Source organism: Polypterus senegalus, chromosome 4 (assembly GCF_016835505.1).
Source record: "Polypterus senegalus isolate Bchr_013 chromosome 4, ASM1683550v1, whole genome shotgun sequence".
Lineage (NCBI taxonomy): Eukaryota > Metazoa > Chordata > Cladistia > Polypteriformes > Polypteridae > Polypterus > Polypterus senegalus.
The window spans coordinates 27,247,166-27,265,360 of NC_053157.1; the positions used below are offsets into that span (position 1 = coordinate 27,247,166).

The following is an 18,195-nucleotide window of genomic DNA, read 5'->3' on the forward strand; positions in this document are numbered from 1 at the left end:
AAGGAAACATTTCATATTTCTTCTCAAACCAAGGGGGTGCGAGGGTAAAATGAATCGGGAAGTGCTGATCAATGTAATCGGTGTACAAGGAAATCATGCATTGACAGAAGTTCCCCTTTGCTTGTAATGCAAAGTGTAATTAAATGCATTATTTTTTAACGCGTTATGGAGCACATACATCAAAGCTTCTCAGCTGTGCTTGTGCTAAGAAAAGGAAACATTTTAAAAATAACGTAACACGATTGTCAATGTAACCTTTTGTAAGTAGTGCCTGGAGGATTCAGTGTGGAGAAACTCTAGAGACAGCGTGTGTATTAACTTGGATTTTTCTGTGAGTATTTGGTGGCAGTGTCACAAAGTCGCTTCTGTAAGATTGCGTTAGCCGCGGAGCTCAGCTCAGAGGGAAATGAGGTGAATGGGAGGGGAGATAATGATGTGACTCCCCCACCCACCTTAACTGTTAATCCCCCACAAACACAGTCTCTCGGAATTTGCATAAGCACAGCCCTTCACCTGCAATTTTAACTTAGTTACAAAGTGATCAAAACTCTCGTTTATATCCTGCGTCCTCTTATTAAACTTGTATCCCGCATTACCCGTGGGCATGACAAACGCCAGTGGCAGCCTGTCTATGAACTTAATTTAAACTTTAGGTTTACACCGTGCTTTGTTTCTGAAGTAGCAGCACTCATGAATATCGTTGTATATGTCACTCGCTCACTTCTTATTGTTTCGCTGCCTTCTCAATTATATAATGCATGTTTTCTTCAGCGCTTTTTGGAGCTCTTCCTGGTTTTCTACGTACTGCGTTGACAGTCAGTTCACTTGATTACGTGGGAGGCGTGATGATGTCATAAAAAACTTTTCGAGCTCAACTCCATTACAGTATATGGAGAAAAATAGCTTCCAGTTATGACCATTACGCGTAGAATTTCGAAATGAAACCTGCCCAACTTTTGTAAGGAAGCTGTAATGAATGAGCCTGCCAAATTTCAGCCTTCCACCCACACAGGAAGTTGGAGAATTAGTGATGAGTGAGTGAGTGAGAAAAATTATAATGGATAGAGAGTTTAAGTGCCTTTAAAATCCAGATCATGATAGCTACATTCATGAGCTACAGTGACAGTAATATCTAATATTGCAGTGGCAATCACATAATTTGTAATGATCTCAGCTTATCAGATCCATGGGATTCTTATATCCACATTGAAGGGATAATTCCTTTTTCTTCTTTCCTTTCAGTACATCAAAGCTACACATGACTGATTATTTCTTGATCAGTAATGATTTATTGCCTATTTTCAAATATTGTAAGTCCAGCACTATTGTTAAATCTCCTCTGATCTTGGAGCTGGAATCATTATGCCCTACACAATCATAATGTAAATAGTGTCTTAACTCCTGTTTTAGCAGATGTAAACTTTACTGAATTCATCTGCAAACAAATCAGTTATGGTTTAGATATTAACACATCCTCAGAGGTTTCCTCACCATAAAAATATTCCTTGCACATTTAAGGAGTACTGTAAGTCCTTATGTTCCACTCAGTTTAACGAAGATGAGACACAGTCGGAGTTTTTCGACACAATACAAATACCACAGATGGGTACTCTTAGTGCAGAAGAACTTAACAAACCTTTAACACTGTCAGAATTACTGGATGCTATAAACTCACTCCAGAGTGGGAAAGCAGCAGGCCCTGATGGCTGCCCAGTTGGTATTTCATTAAAAAAATTAAACTTGCCCCATTATTGTTAGCATTATTAATAGAAACTAGAGGCAACAATATTTTACCACTAGCTTTTTGCCAAGCATTAATTGCCATTTTTCTAAAGAAAAATAAGGACTTAGTACTATATGTACATCATGCAAACCTATTTTATTTCTGAATAATGTTGTTAAGATACTTTCCAAAGTTAGCTAAAAGCATGGAGAAAGTGCTTCCTTCTGTAATATCATAAGACCAAACTCATTAAAGGTAGACACTAAGATTTTGTTTGAGTATACTAGACTAAACAGATGCCGAAGGTTTTGAAGCTCACACACTAGAGATCCTATCATGTATGAATGCAGGAAAGCCTTTGTCAGAGTCGAATGGAAATTTTTACACACCACGCTGCACAAATTCAGGTTTGGTCCAAATATATCTGATTGGATAAAATCACTTTATACCAGTCCAGAAGCCTCAGTTCAAATAAATAACATGAACTTGAAATACTTCAAACTAAAATGTGTTTCTCTACAAGAGAACTCTTTCTCCATTGCTTTTGTAAAAGCTATTGAGCTATTGGTCATTCATTTTTATAATACATCAGAGGTAAAGGGGATTATCAGAGAAGGACTTGCACAGAAAATATCACTATACGCTGATGATATGGTACTTAATATATCAAACCTACAAATATTTTTGCCATTAGTACTTAATGCATTATCAGAATTTTAAAAGACATCTTGACTAAAAATTAATTTAAATAAAAGTGTGCCTTTTCCAGGGAACTCTCTAGAACACCGCACTAGATTGGAGATCAATCCATTCATTTTATCAAAACAGTTTAAATGTCTAAACATCACAAATGTTTAAATTTGTAAACATCACAAATATAAAGATTTTTTTAACACAATTTTGGTAACAGCGTGGAAAAAATCAATCTCACACACCCCACAGATTACTATTTCAGGGGAAATAGTGATCAGTCTTGAATATTCCGACAGCATCCTAAAAATATATTATTAAAAAAACATCTCAAACAATCATCCTGGAAGAACTTTTCAGTTAACATCTCAGAGGTGGAATGGAAGTCAGCCATATGTTGAATACACTCTAGTTCCATATGTGCAAAGCACTCAATAATTCAGCTAAAAAAACTTTAAAATTGTCCAAAATGTATCCAGGACATGATCCAATCTGCAAGTATTGTTTTTGAAGAGCACTAAATTTTCATAACCCTAACCTCAATGTACTTAAAGGATCGATAAAGTAGATTTTGGATGGAAATTGATATTTTATGCATTTTTTAGCTGATCACTTTAGTTGTAGCGTTTATATTAAATGTTAACAATGTTATCTCTAATTTTAGTCATATGCTTGATTGTGTTTGTAGAATGAGAAAAAATGTTTTTATTGCCAATGCTAAAACTGATGTGTTAATCATTAATACATATTTTCCAAGAATGCTGAATTGAATTAGTAATTCAAATATAATTATGTAGTGTGATCATTTTTTTGTTTGTTTGTGTTTTTTTTTTTTTTTTAATAATGTGGCTTGGTTTTTAAATATTTATTCTCTTACAGCATGGGGCTTGTGTCAATGCAATGGATCTCTGGCAGTTCACTCCCTTGCATGAAGCAGCTTCTAAAAATCGAGTTGAAGTCTGCTCGTTGCTTTTAAGTCATGGTGCTGACCCAACACTGGTAAATTGTCATGGGAAGAGTGCAGTTGATATGGCTCCAACACCAGAGCTGAAAGAGAGACTAACTTGTAAGTGCAAAATATATTATAATATTCCTTGAAAGTAAGCTGTAGTGACTGCCTGTGTTTTTGCAGAACTCATTATTACAGCTTTTAAGATCCTTGTTAAAAGGCTTAATGATAGCATGTCAAAATGATTAGGTGTATTTAGGAAAATCTACTCAATTGCCATTTGTTGGTCATTAATATAATTCTTACATTAGAAAATGAAGCTTAGAAGCTGTTCCTTTTTTCTGCATGATAATGATTGAAAGTTTACCTGAAAATAAATTGTACAGTACTATGAAAGAATGAAAGGGAGGAGGTCTTGGAAATGGTAATTTGTTGGTAGACTTTGTGCAAGAAGGCCTGAGAACATGTTTGAATTTTTAATGAATGATTTCTGAGACAAGAATAGAGGAACTCCTTGCTGGCTACAGTTAATTCTTGGAAGCTGTGATTTCTGCCAAGGGAAGTGAGGTATGTACTAAACTGATGTCTTTGCACATAATATAGTCATTTATGCAATACAGTGAAAATTATTCCAAACAACTTTTGAATTCAACATTGAAATGTGTATGGCAATATTTTAAGGGTTGGAGGTAATTGGAACAGTTTAAAGTTTCATCACTTAACTTGAGGGAAAACAAGCATAGTTTTCTATATTCTGAGTCATATTTAATATTATTTTGAATTCTTTGATTTTTTTAATGTTAATTTGTTCCTAGAAGAAAAATGACTGAAGTCATTAAAATGTTAATATGGTACTTCCCAGTTTGTTAGGAACTTTTATGGGTTTGGTTTTAGTGATTACATTTCTCTGAAAAGACTGCATGAGTTTCAGTGGCTCTGCATAAATACAGTATATGCGTAGTTGATGATCTGCAACAGTACCAAATTTTCTATCAATAATCAGTGTACCTTTATTTCTTTGTTACAATCAAAATTAAATAAAGTTTACAGCTATTTAAAATTGCATAAAATATGTTAATATTTTCATAAGAACTGCATTAAGCACTACTAATAGAATTAATGTTGTATATGTTCAGTTAACTAACAAGTACTAAATTATATGACCATTAACATTTTAACACTTTAGTTTAAAGCAAGAGGTCTTATTTTAAAAGAATTAAATCAGGTTCAACACCTCCAAGGTCATCAGTACTTTCATCAAAGGGTTTGTTGAAGTTTTTAGAAATTAATGTTAGTAGTTTAAATATATGGATATAGTGTATTTTTCATGTACTTGGTTTCAGTACTATATAATTTTGTTTCCTTACAGATGAATTCAAAGGTCATTCATTGCTCCAAGCAGCCAGAGAATCTGATTTAGCAAAAGTAAAAAAGTCTCTTGCTTTGGAGATCATAAACTTCAAGCATCCACAGTCTAATGAAACTGCTCTTGTAAGTTATATATTTTTTCTTAATAATTAATCACAGTTACATGCACCATATTGGAGTCGAGAATTAGGAAGTTGTTGAAGAGTTCAACAGTGAAGTAACATTACCAGCTTGGCTAGACTCAGTGTGACATGCGTTGTTTGAGTCTTTTGTGCTGCTGAGGACATTGAGCTCATCAAGGCCTGTGTCGACACAGTTGGGATCATTTTGAATCCTGTTGAATCTGATTGGCCAGCTTGAGTTGTTCCTGTCTTAGAAATCCAAGTTTATATAACATGTGTTTTGTGCAATTTACCTTAGAAGTAATGAAATGAATGATATCCAAAAGTAAAAATAATTTTGTAGGAGGTGTTGTCTGATGAGTCTGTGCCGACCATCCCAAAAAATACTATGTTTTTCCACATGCTTTAAGTTGATTCAGAATATTTGGTATGATTTTTATTTATTAATGAGTGAATAGTGAGAGTTTGAATATGTTTGTTATGTATTGCAAATAAAAGTTGAACATGAATGTTTAAACTGTCTTTTCTATTGTGAATATTATTTTTATAGGAGTTTTCAAGACTCTGAAATGCATAAATAAAATGTTAATATGCTATAAATGAGAAAGAGCAGTAATGATTTGAAAAATAAGATAAAACATTAAAATATTAAATTCTAAAAAAATGTAAAAGTCCTGGAAATATCTAGGCTGGAATAAGTAGGTATGAAAATGGATGAATAGCTGAAAGTTCATTAAAATAATTCTTATTATATTGTCTTTTTCTTATGTTCTGCAAACTTTTTTATCTGTTTCTTTCAGCATTGTGCAGTAGCATCTCCACATCCTAAAAGGAAGCAGGTAGCAGAACTACTCCTCCGGAAAGGTGCTAATGTCAATGAAAAAAACAAGGAGTAAGTGTGAAAATGTCATGAAAGGGTTGTGAAGGGATATAACTGCAATTAACAACCTATCTCTAACAATGGGCTTGTTTTCCACAGCTTTATGACCCCTTTACACGTTGCAGCAGAGAGAGCACACAATGACGTAATGGAAGTACTGCAGAAACATGGAGCTAAAGTATGTAAATCTATTTTTTAATATTACATTTTAATGCAAGATGTTGTAGATTCTTAATAGCTTTTTCTGGCCTCGGCTAGTTTTTCCAAGACCACATAGTATATGCAAAGTGTTTACCTCTCTAAAGCAATGTTATACTTTCCTTGCAGGCAAATTGCATTATATTGACTTTGCCTGTTTATTTCTTTACTCTCTTGGGCCATGGTTTTCCACCTTCACCCACTTCCCAGAGTGTTACTCAAAATTATTTCAGAACATTGCACAGTTTTGAGGCATTATTTTACTGTGAAAAGATGTTCACAAAAATTACTTTAACCACATAATCAGCACAAACAATCTGAAAATATGTAGCAAAAATACCTAGTCAGCTTTGATACCTTACCAGGGACTAGTAGCAGCACACTCACAAAGCATCCATACCAGGATCCACAGACATGTCAGCTGGTGTTTGGATTGCTTCCCCCAAACCAGCTACACTCCAGAATAACCTAGCAAATGCCAAGAGCCACTACAAAGGCTAGGTTACTCTTGTCAGGTTTTCTCATTAGGTTTTAATAGAATTGGTGTGAGCTTAGCACAGACCATGGCTTAATGAACCAACAAGACGACTTTGTGGATATAAACATATGTGATGAATGGGAGAGTGGATTTGTTTGTATGAGGACTCCTGTCTTAGGTCATGTTTACACACCTGGTGGATGGGGATGTCTGTCATTGGCTGCATAAATTTGTTATGTTTGAAGTTTTTGAAGTAAATTTGACCACTGCCTCTGTTTCCACCAATGGTACTATTGCATAGTCATATCATAGGCAGAATACTAGGCCAGATATATTTTGCAAAAACAATATAACTGGTATCATTTAGTTTGAGGGAAATCAAACTTTTACTTTAAAGAATAGATATGGCATTAGTCAGCAGCTATTGGTAGTGTTCAAATGCCACATCTCCCTGCTAAGCTATTGGAAAACTTGCTGAAGCATATTACTGAGATTTATGAAAGGGAAAATGACACATCAAAACATGTAATTGTTTTAATTTAGTGTGTTTTTATTTTACAACTGTTTAGATATTGTGACAAAGACTATTTATTATGTTGTAGAGTTCATAAACTGATCTGTAGTCATAATGTTCTTTAACTAAAATAGTAAACAGGCACAAATTACCTCATTAGGTCATTAATATTCATAAGGTTGTTTTCCAGGAATATTGAGTTTGGGAAGTAGATAAAATTCTGGGGTTTATGCAAAATAGACAAATTCTTGGAAAATAAGTGCAAAAGTATTAAAGGAGTGTCATTGTTTATTAGAATGCTTATATTTAAGCTTAGATAAGGTAACCAGTGTGTGTATGCTTGTTAAATTTTGTGAGATGGAGGCTTGGGACTCTAAAATGAACATGTTTCAAAAATAACTTCAATAATCAACAATCAACCAGACCATGGGAACATATCAGTTGTCCCAGTTTTTGACTGATGCAATATCTTCCATAAGGCAGTCAGCATGACACTATAAATTAAAATGATTAAAAAAACAAAAAAAGCATGATGAGGAGAGTGAGAAATGACTGCCAAAGAGAACACTCTGGTCATATATTTTGCCACCTTTACACTGCCTCGTTGCTCTCAAGCACCTCAGCTGGTTTAAGAAAACAAAGACTACAACAACCAAAGCTATAGCTACCTAATATGAAGCTTGCCATGTGATCCTGGTTTGAATCATTCAGGTTGTATGTTTTCATATCTTAACATTTACACCCAGTTTCTCCTTCAAATAAATCTCTCTATTATAAAAAAAAAAAAAATCTTGGTGGAAGGGAGAACAGGGAGACGAAACGTGATCCTCTTGGAATACACTTAAAAGACCCTCAAGATGAAAGAGATTGGCCACGGAGCGTCTCGCGGGGACCGGAAATAAAGGACAAGTATTGTTTTTACAAAGGTTTTAAAGTAAAAGTGAAAATAATGCAAATGTATGTAATAATTCCCATGAAAATAATCTCTTTAAATTGTATATCCGCTAAACCAAGTGAAGCGAGCAGGGGGCAGATTCCCCTAGTAAAAGTAATGATTGAAATAATTTTGAGTATTGCTTTGCTGAAGTTATACTGTTTTTACTGATATTTATCCTAATGATTGCTGCTGAAATTAACTATCCATTTAGGTTACCACCAGGGTAGCGATTAGTCCTTGGCTTCTGTTAGATTGTCTGGTCCCTTCAAAGCTAGCCATCAAGATACCAAAAATGACAGAAGTAGCACTTTTTGCCAGGTACATTCTGTGGAACTCTTTCAGGGGACACAATCTGAAGATGGACTGAGTATGTGAATCCTGACAGGGATGCCTTGTTAGCAGAGCAGCTTCTTGCCTCTGGTAAGGTATCAAAATTGAGGTAGCTAGCCTCAGCCAGTGTTGGGATATTCCCACTTTGTTTCTGAGCTTATCTGTGCTAAGTGAGTGTTGAATAAGCAAGTTTTGCAGGACGTTTAGGCATTTTTAGCATTGTCCACCAATATAAAAGAACCATGGAGGTTGAACGGCTTTTCCTGGTCACTTTTACATCACAAAACAGACATAATTTTTTTCATGCTTTGCTGTAGCATTAAATTAGGTGATTTTTTTTTTTTTAAATAAATTAGCATATGTAAATAATGTCTTTAAGGTGTATTTGTGTTATTTTTAAAATGAGAATATTTATATTAAGCTTAATGTTATATGTACATTGTAGTTTTCCATTGATTGGTTTATGCATATGAATTTGTTTTATATATTTATGATTGGTTTATGCATATGAATTTGTTTTATATATTTAGATAAATGCACTTGACACCATGGGGCAGACAGCACTTCACAGAGCAGCCCTTGCAGGTCATCTCCAGACATGTCGCCTTTTACTTAGCTATGGTGCAGACCCAGCCATTATTTCACTTCAGGGTTTCACAGCAGCACAGATGGGAAATGAAGCAGTTCAGCAAATTCTCAATGGTATGTGTTTAGAATGTTAATATATTTATGATCCCATTGCTTAATTTTGATTATAACATCAAATGCCTTTATAACCCAGAAAACATTCCTGTCCGGAACTCAGATGTTGATTACAGATTGTTGGAAGCTGCCAAAGCTGGAGATTTGGACACTGTAAAGGTATTGATTGCATCTTTGTAGTAAAATTAAGTAAACTGTGTGCGTGCATAAATATATCTGTCATAGTGTATTAAGAAATTATGTTAAAAAAGCAAAAACTTCCTTTTAGTTTAGGATGTAATTCATTTTTGGATCACCATTATTAGTATATAGCGGAAAAATTCATGTTGTCAGTCTACAGTGCATCCGGAAAGTATTCACAGCACATCACTTTTTCCACATTTTATGTTACAGCCTTATTCCAGAATGGATTAAATTCATTTTTTTCCTCAGAATTCTACACACAACACCCCATAATGACAACTTGAAAAATGTTTACTTGAGATTTTTGCCAATTTTTTAAAAATAAAAAAATTGAGAAAGCACATGTACATAAGTATTCACAGCCTTTGCCATGAAGCTCAAAATTGAGCTCAGGTACATCCTGTTTCCCCTGATCATCTTTGAGATGTTTCTGCAGCTTAATTCGAGTCCACCTGTGGTAAATTCAGTTGATTGGACATGATTTGGAAAGGCACACACCTGTCTATATAAGGTCCCACAGTTGACAGTTCATGTCAGAGCACAAACCAAGCATGAAGTCAAAGGTATTTTCTGTAGACCTCCAAGACAGGATTTTCTCGAGGCACAAATCTGGGGAAGGTTACAGAAATATTTCTGCTGCTTTAAGGTCCCAATGAGCACAGTTGCCTCCATCATTCGTAAGTGGAAGAAATTCGAAACCACCAGGACTCTTCTTAGAGCTGGCGGGCCATCTAAACTGAGTGACCGGGGGAGAAGAACCTGATGGTCACTCTGTCAGAGCTCCAGAGATTCTCTGTGGAGAGAGGAGAACCTTCCAGAAGGACAACCATCTCTGCAGAAATCCACCAATTAGGTCTGAATGGTGGAGTGGCCAGACGGAAGCCACTCCTTAGTAAAAGGCACATGGCAGCCTGCCTGAAGTTTGCCAAAAGGCACCTGAAAGACTCTCAGACCATGAGAAACAAAATTCTCTGGTCTGATGAGACAAAGATTGAACTCTTTGGTGTGAATGACAGGCGTCACGTTTGGAGGAAACCAGGCACCGCTCATCACTAGGCCAATACCATCCCTTCAGTGAAGCACAGTGGTGGCAGCATCATGCTGTTTTGGATGTTTTTTAGCGGCAGGAACTGGGAGACTAGTCAGGATAAAGGGAAAGATGACTGCAGCAATGTACAGAGACATCCTGGTTGAAAACCTGCTCCAGAGCGCTCTTGACCTCAGACTGTGCTGACGGTTCATCTTTCAGCAGGACAACGACCCTAAGCACACAGCCAAGATATCAAAAGAGTGGCTTCAGGACAACTCTGTGAATGTCCTTGAGTGGCCTAGCCAGAGCCCAGACTTGAATCCGATTGAACATCTCTGGAGAGATCTTAAAATGGCTGTGCACCGACGCTTCCCACCAACTGGATGGAGCTTGAGAGGTACTGCAAAGAGGAATTGGCGAAACTGGCCAAGGGTAGGTGTGCCAATCTTGTGGCATCATATTCAAAAAGACTTGAGGCTGTAATTGCTGCCAAAGGTGCATCGACAAAGTATTGAGCAAATGCTGTGAATACTTATGTACATGTGATTTCTCAGTTTTTTTATTTTTAATAAATTTGCAAAAATCTCAAGTAAACTTTTTTCAAGTTGTCATTATGGGGTGTTGTGTGTAGAATTCTGAAGAAAAATATGAATTTAATCCATTTTGGAATAACAAAATGTGGAAAAAGTGATGCGCTGAGAATACTTTCCGGATGCAGGACATGCTTACTTTGGTCTAGTGAGTGTTTTTGCTTCAGTCAGTAATTACCTTGAATATTATCATGTTTTTTACAGAAAAAATATAAAGAAATGCCTAAAACCCTTAACAGTTATATTTGTAATTTCATGTATTATTGATTTTATTTATATAATAACTAGCAAAATACCCGTGCTTTGCAGTGGAGAAGTAGTGTGTTAAAGAAGTTATGAAAAAGAAAAGGAAACATTTTAAAAATAATGTAATATCCCTGACCATCTCATCTACGTTGTCAACCGTTGTAAAGATAACAGGTTTCATTCATCGAAGTGATCACTACCCAAATCGGTACTCGTGAATCTAAGATGTTTTAACAGGCATTCCCGGTATTAAGTTGTGGATTTGCCTACGAATATTTAGCAGCAGCGTGTCTATGAACGTAATTTAAGCTTAAGCTTTACACCTTGCTTTCCTATTGATATGTCTACAAAGGCTTGTTCAGCTTCAGAGGGTTGTTCCTTTATTACTGCATCAATAAACAGCTCGTTTTCCTCTTTATCTGAGACATCACACACTGCATGCACAGGTTTACCTTTCCCAGTCCTGCAAACTTTAGCAAAGTGTTGCAATTTACCACATTTTTTACACTGTCTACCTTTAGCTGGACATTGACTTTTTCCACCTTGTGGTTTGTTTCCGCAGTAGGTGAACTTATGAATATGAGTGTATGTGTCAGTCGCTTCATATTCTATTGCTGCCGTCTCAATTGTGTAATGCGTTTTTTGTTCAGTGCTCTTTGGAGCTGTTGCTTCTTGTCTGCATACTGCATTCACAGTCAGTTCACGTGAGCCGTTCGGTGTACATGCATCGAAGGTTCTCAGCTGTGCTTGTGCTATCTTGTGCGGTCTTGCAATGTCCACGGCTTCATTTAATGTTAGCTCAGACCCGGCACTTAAGAGTTTCTCTTGTACTTTTGCTGAGTTTTTGCCAAACACTATTCTGTCCCCATACCATCTCATCTTTGTTTGCATAAGCACAATCCTTCACCCGCGAATAGTTAGCGGCAGCGTGTCTATTGGATTGCTGCTGACGGACGGCCTTATATGGGCAGGCACTCAATTACGTGGGAGGCGTGATGATGCGGTGCGCAACTCTGCCTCACACGGCGACCGAGCTGCAGGCTATGGCCATATATATGTACGTAAGTAGGTTCCAGTTATGACCGTTACGCGTAGAATTTCAAAATGAAACCTGCTTAACTTTTGTAAGTAAGCTGTAAGGAATAAGCCCGCCAAATTTCAGCCTTCTACCTACACGGGAAGTTGGAGAATTAGTGTTGAGTGAGTCAGTCAGTCAGTGAGGGCTTTGCCTTTTATTAGTATAGATTCAACTCTCGGCAGCAGTCAGCAGGGTGGCCATGCGTAACTTTTGAAAGTAAGCTGTAAGGAATGAGCCTGCCAAATTTCAGCCTTCTATCTACACGGATGTTGGAGAGTGAGTCAGTCCTTTGCCTTTTATTAGTATAGATTTGAAAATAGTAGCCTAACATAACAAATTGTACTTCACTTGTGTTGTGTTGATGTAACTTTTTTTTGTTTGTTACGCATGGGTAAAGGAATGCTGCAGTTTTGTACTGATGAAAGATTTTTTTTTGTGCAAATTAAGACATGCGACTGTGCACTAAAAGGGTTAAGAATGGAATGCCAGCCTCGCCAAGACATCACTCTCCGCAGTCTGAGCGTGCACTGAGACAACAGACAAGACACCCAGAAAGTGCCTTGACCTGAGTCTTATAATATACTTATTGAAAGGAGTGACATCGGACACCATCAGAAGGAGCCAGTCCACCACAGCAACAGCTACGTCCCTACGACGGCCATTAGAGTGACTAGATCAATTAAAGGTGTACCTACCTATAGAGATCTGGCCAGTCTCAGGTCTACCTACCTAAAGGAAGTGCCACCACTGAAATTCTGAATTTATGAAGCTGCACCGACAGCAGAGGAAGATGTTTGTCGTGCCGGAGAGACAAGACGTTCCATACACCTTTTCGGTTGGGCTGCCTCAAATTAGGACCCAAGTGCTTCCGTGGAGTGCGTGATGCCTCAGCACCACACCAGTATCGATTCCAAATAGGCCTAATCCCATTGGCTCTCTGGCAGTTTCGACTCTTCCCAGGATGAGGCTTCTGAGGGCTTCCCCCCATCCCCTTCTTAACACGAGCAGCTGCCCCAGCAGAGCTACTCCTGCAGAGAACAGAAAAGAGTCCTGTCTGCCGTTTTGGGGCTACGTGAAGTTTTCATGGTGGCTGGAATGCTACCATATGACAGATGCAGTGACTTAGCTTATTACAAAACATACTCTTGCTTACTTGTTTTGTGCCCTAAATGTACTAGTACTTTGTCATTGGCCAGATAACTACAATAACCAGTAATTCACTCTAAAAGCAACATGTCTGCGCATAGTGTCTCTGCACTATGTTAAAACATTTCAGATAGGAATAAAAACAGCAGGCGGCACAGTGGGTAGCGCTGCTGCCTTGCAGTTAGGAGACCCGAGTTTGCTTCCCGGGTCCTCACTGCGTGGAGTTAGCATGTTGTCCCGGTGTCTGCGTTGGTTTACTCTGGTTTCCTCCCAAAATCCAGGTTAGGTGCATTGGCGATCCTAAATTGCCCCTGGGGGGGTGTGTGTGTGTGTGCGTGCGTCCTATGGTGGGCTGGCACCCTGCCCGTGGTTTGTTTCCTGCCTTGCGCCCTGTGTTGACTGAGATTTGCTCCAGCAGATCCCTGTTACCCTGTAGTTAGGATTTAGCAGGTTGGATAATGGATGGATGGAAGGATAAAAACAGCAGCCTTCATAGTTTTGTTTTGTGTGAGTTATTCAATGTTTTTATGAGTTATGGGATAAACTGTGGCCTTTTTCTTTTCATTTTAAGTTTGTATTTTTTGTTTAGCAGGAGAATTGAACTTACTAACTGCAGTAATACTGATATTTGACATATAGCACATTCATTTTGCATTAACATTTATAAATATGTTGTCCTGGTGATCTTTGCATCTGTTAAGATTATGGAGAAAAGACAATATACAACCTTTTTAGTTTTTTGAGCAGAGTTAATAATATGATAATTAAATAATTAATAATATGCAAATTATTGAATAGAAAATGTTTGTGATTTTTATAATGCAAAATTTTAATAGGGGGATTTCTTTCCTGCATATTGGGGCTGGAATTGAAAGTTAATTTCATAGGGTGGGTGAAATGGCTCAGATAGAATATTAGTAATTTGGGTTCAAATTCCTTGTTTCTATGATACATTTTTTCAATAGTTTGAAATGCACTGAATTATCTTTCAGTATTTAGTGCATGTTTTGCTTAAGAATTATTGTAAACTGATTTTTTTTATATCTTGGTAAAATCTCTGTGATCAAAACAATGTTCTTTGAAAGACACTTTCTCTCTTTTCCTGTAAGCAATTGTGCTCCCCACAAAATGTGAACTGTCGAGATCTTGAGGGCCGCCATTCCACACCATTGCATTTTGCTGCTGGTTACAATAGAGTTTCTGTAGTAGAATATCTTCTACACCATGGAGCAGATGTCCATGCCAAAGACAAGGGGCAAGTATTTTATATTTTGTCATATAGCTTGGTAAAAGGTAATATTTAAATTTTACAATATCATTTCCTTACCTCATACCTTAGCTAATTGATTCACTTTGTTTTGCAGAAAATAAAACTATTAGACCTAAAGTAATATTGCTTTGCTTTTGTGTTGTTGTGACTTGAAGAGGATTTTTTCCCACATTCATCATTTTGTGATAATAGTTTATAAAACATCCACAAAATGAGTGGCCCTTAAACCTTTCTTGTAGCATTGTCACTCTTTCTCTGTGTTCCCTTCTACTGCTTCTCACACAGCTGATTCTGTTAGGTTTTCCTACTTCACTTAAAATATCTTCTGCAAGAGTAGGTATTAGTATTTCCAAACTATTTTCTAAATAGTATTTTCTAAAACCAGTAACATCCCATCTGTATCAAGAACCATCTTCATTTGCAGCTTATGTAATGTTCATCATATTGCATGATTTGTTTTTTTTAAATAATGATTGTTAATCTGCTTTGTTTGCTTATTTTATTTATGAATCAAAACTTTTATTCAATCATTTCTGTATATAAATATGTCTATTTACAACCATATTTTTATTCAGTGTATGTGATTAATTAATAAAAAAATTGAAAAGATTAAAGCAATTTAACAGATAATTCGGAACCAGACTTGGAGCTGCTTGGCCTAGCAAAATGGGAAACATCAAGCACATTATAGTAGGCTAGAATTTAAATTATACTCCGATTTTTTAAAAATTGCTTATTTACATGGATGCAAATAGTAGCATTGTATACAAATGACCATTTTATGTATATGGCAAGTATTTTTCATTGTGTGACTATTACAATTGTCACAGTGTTTTATTTAAAGGCAGAACCTATAAAGTATTTAACATTTATGTTTATAAACTCACAAAATATTTCTGAAAAACATTTTGTAATTATTGGCCATTAAAGAACATTATTTTTAACACTAGAATCCCTAAAAGGCCATGAAAATATCCGTAATGCCGGGCCACCTTAAATTCTCTTGCACCTCCTCATCAGTGTTTTTGTTTTGCAAATGTGTCAATCAGTATAAGCTGCTGAAGTCAGACACAAAATTCTCAAAGCTTAAATCTCTTTTTCTGGGAGTTAGGTGTCTGGAATTGTATAGAATACTTAATATATTATTTGGAATATATACATTTCATGTATGATCAGTGTCTACTGTGATCTGTATTAAATGTAAAGATGACAAGAGAAACGAGGCAAGAAATATTGAACACATAACTAAAACAGAAATCTTTTTCATGTTATAGTAATAATGACAAAATGTGAAAGTGAAGTACAGTATATAATATATGAAGACTGAAGACCAAATATCAAAAACACTCACTAAATTTATAACAAAACAAGTGCACTTTTATTCAAGAACATAACTGAAGAAAAAGAAATTGTTAAATTTACATGTTACTGGCATTGTGTAAAAACTGAAGCCCAACCATCAATCAGTACGAAGTAGACACTTCTGCTTTGCTGGTGTAGTGGTAAGGACTGGTGTCTCATAAGCAAAAGGTTGCGGGTTTGATCACTAATCCTTCTCGCAGTTACCGTTAAGAGTACAGAGCTGCTATTTTTGTTACTATTATATAATATATATTACATATATATATAATATACTAGCCAAATACCAGCGCTTCGCAGCGGAGAAGTAGTGTGTTAAAGAAGTTATGATAAAGAAAAGGAAACATTTTAAAAATAACGTAAAATGATTGTTAATGTAATTGTTTAGTCACTGATGAGTGTTGCTGTCATATATATATATATAGACACAGACACAAACATACACACACATATATATACATATACAAACCGGATTCCAAAAAAGCTGGGACACTATACAAATCGTAAATAAAAACTGTATGCAATGATGTGGAGGTGCCAACTTCTAATATTTTATTCAGAATAGAACATAAATCACGGAACAAAAGTTTAAACTGAGAAAATGTATCATTTTAAGGGAAAAATATGTTGATTCAGAATTTCATTGTGTCAACAAATCCCAAAAAAGTTGGGACAAGGCCATTTTCACCACTGTGTGGCATCTCCCCTTCTTCTTACAACACTCAACAGACGTCTGGGGACCGAGGAGACCAGTTTCTCAAGTTTAGAAATAGGAATGCTCTCCCATTCTTGTCTAATACAGGCCTCTGACTGTTCAATCGTCTTGGGCCTTCTTTGTCGCACCTTCCTCTTTATGATGTGCCAAATGTTCTCTATAGGTGAAAGATCTGGACTGCAGACTGGCCATTTCAGTACCGGATCCTTCTCCTACGCAGCCATGATGTTGTGATTGATGCAGAATGTGGTCTGGCATTATCTTGTTGAAAAATGCAGGGTCTTCCCTGAAAGAGATGACGTCTGGATGGGAGCATATGTTGTTCTAGAACCTGAATATATTTTTCTGCATTGATGGTGCCTTTCCAGACATGCAAGCTGCCCATGCCACACGCACTCATGCAACCCCATACCATCAGAGATGCAGGCTTCTGAACTGAGCGTTGATAACAACTTGGGTTGTCCTTGTCCTCTTTGGTCCGGATGACATGGCGTCCCAGATTTCCAAAAGAACTTGAATCGTGACTCGTCTGACCACAGAACAGTCTTCCATTTTGCCACACTCCATTTTAAATGATCCCTGGCCCAGTGACAACGCCTGAGCTTGTGGATCTTGCTTAGAAATGGCTTCTTCTTTGCACTGTAGAGTTTCAGCTGGCAACGGCGGATGGCACGGTGGATTGTGTTCACTGACAATGGTTTCTGGAAGTATTCCTGAGCCCATTCTGTGATTTCCTTTACAGTAGCATTCCTGTTTGTGGTGCAGTGTCGTTTAAGGGCCGGAGATCACGGGCATCCAGTATGGTTTTATGGCCTTGACCTTACGCACAGAGATTGTTCCAGATTCTCTGAATCTTCGGATGATGTTATGCACAGTTGATGATGATAGATGCAAAGTCTTTGCAATTTTTCGCTGGGTAACACCTTTCTGATATTGCTCCACTATCTTTCTGCAACATTGTGGGAATTGGTGATCCTCTACCCATCTTGGCTTCTGAGAGACACTGCCACTCTGAGAAGCTCTTTTTATACCCAATCATGTTGCCAATTGACCTAATTAGTGTTTATTGGTCTTCCAGCTCTTCGTTATGCTCAAATTTACTTTTTCCAGCCTCTTATTGCTACTTGTCCCAACTTTTTTGGGATTTGTTGACACCGTGAAATTTTGAATCAACATATTTTTCCTTTAAAATGATACATTTACTCGGATTAAACGTTTGATCTGTCATCTACGTTCTATTACAAATAAAATATTGACATTTGCCATCTCCACATCATTGCATTCAGTTTTTATTCACGATTTGTTTAGTGTCCCAACTTTTTTGGAATCCAGTTTGTATATGCATATATATATATATATATATATATATATATATATATATATATATATATATATATATATATACTGTACATATACATACTGTATATAGCAAAATACCTGCGCTTTGCAGCGGAGAAGTAGTGTGTTAAAGAAGTAATGAAAAAGAAAAGGAAACATTTTAATAATAACGTAACATGATTGACAATGTAATGTAATACATATATATATCTTATCTACAATATATCCTCTTTATTAACTTACGCTTTCATGATCTCAAAGTTCGACAAACATTTCTGTCATTCCAAATAAAATGAATCCAAAAGAAGTTAATTAGAAGCAAAAACAGGTCACTAAATTAAGAAAAGGG

The 18,195-nt window shown here is 36.5% G+C and overlaps 1 protein-coding gene across 2 annotated transcripts in view; it reads left to right on the plus strand.

Annotated features, from left to right (window-relative positions):
• tnksa (tankyrase, TRF1-interacting ankyrin-related ADP-ribose polymerase a) overlaps window positions 1-18,195 on the plus strand; it is a 171,755-nt gene that overhangs the window by 120,128 nt on the left and 33,432 nt on the right. For both annotated transcript variants that reach the window (XM_039750375.1, XM_039750376.1), the window contains 7 exons: window positions 3,293-3,479; window positions 4,732-4,853; window positions 5,653-5,744; window positions 5,832-5,910; window positions 8,720-8,891; window positions 8,971-9,050; window positions 14,274-14,419. In XM_039750375.1, coding sequence (XP_039606309.1) covers window positions 3,293-3,479; window positions 4,732-4,853; window positions 5,653-5,744; window positions 5,832-5,910; window positions 8,720-8,891; window positions 8,971-9,050; window positions 14,274-14,419 — 878 coding nt within the window. The remainder of the gene's footprint in view (window positions 1-3,292; window positions 3,480-4,731; window positions 4,854-5,652; window positions 5,745-5,831; window positions 5,911-8,719; window positions 8,892-8,970; window positions 9,051-14,273; window positions 14,420-18,195) is intronic.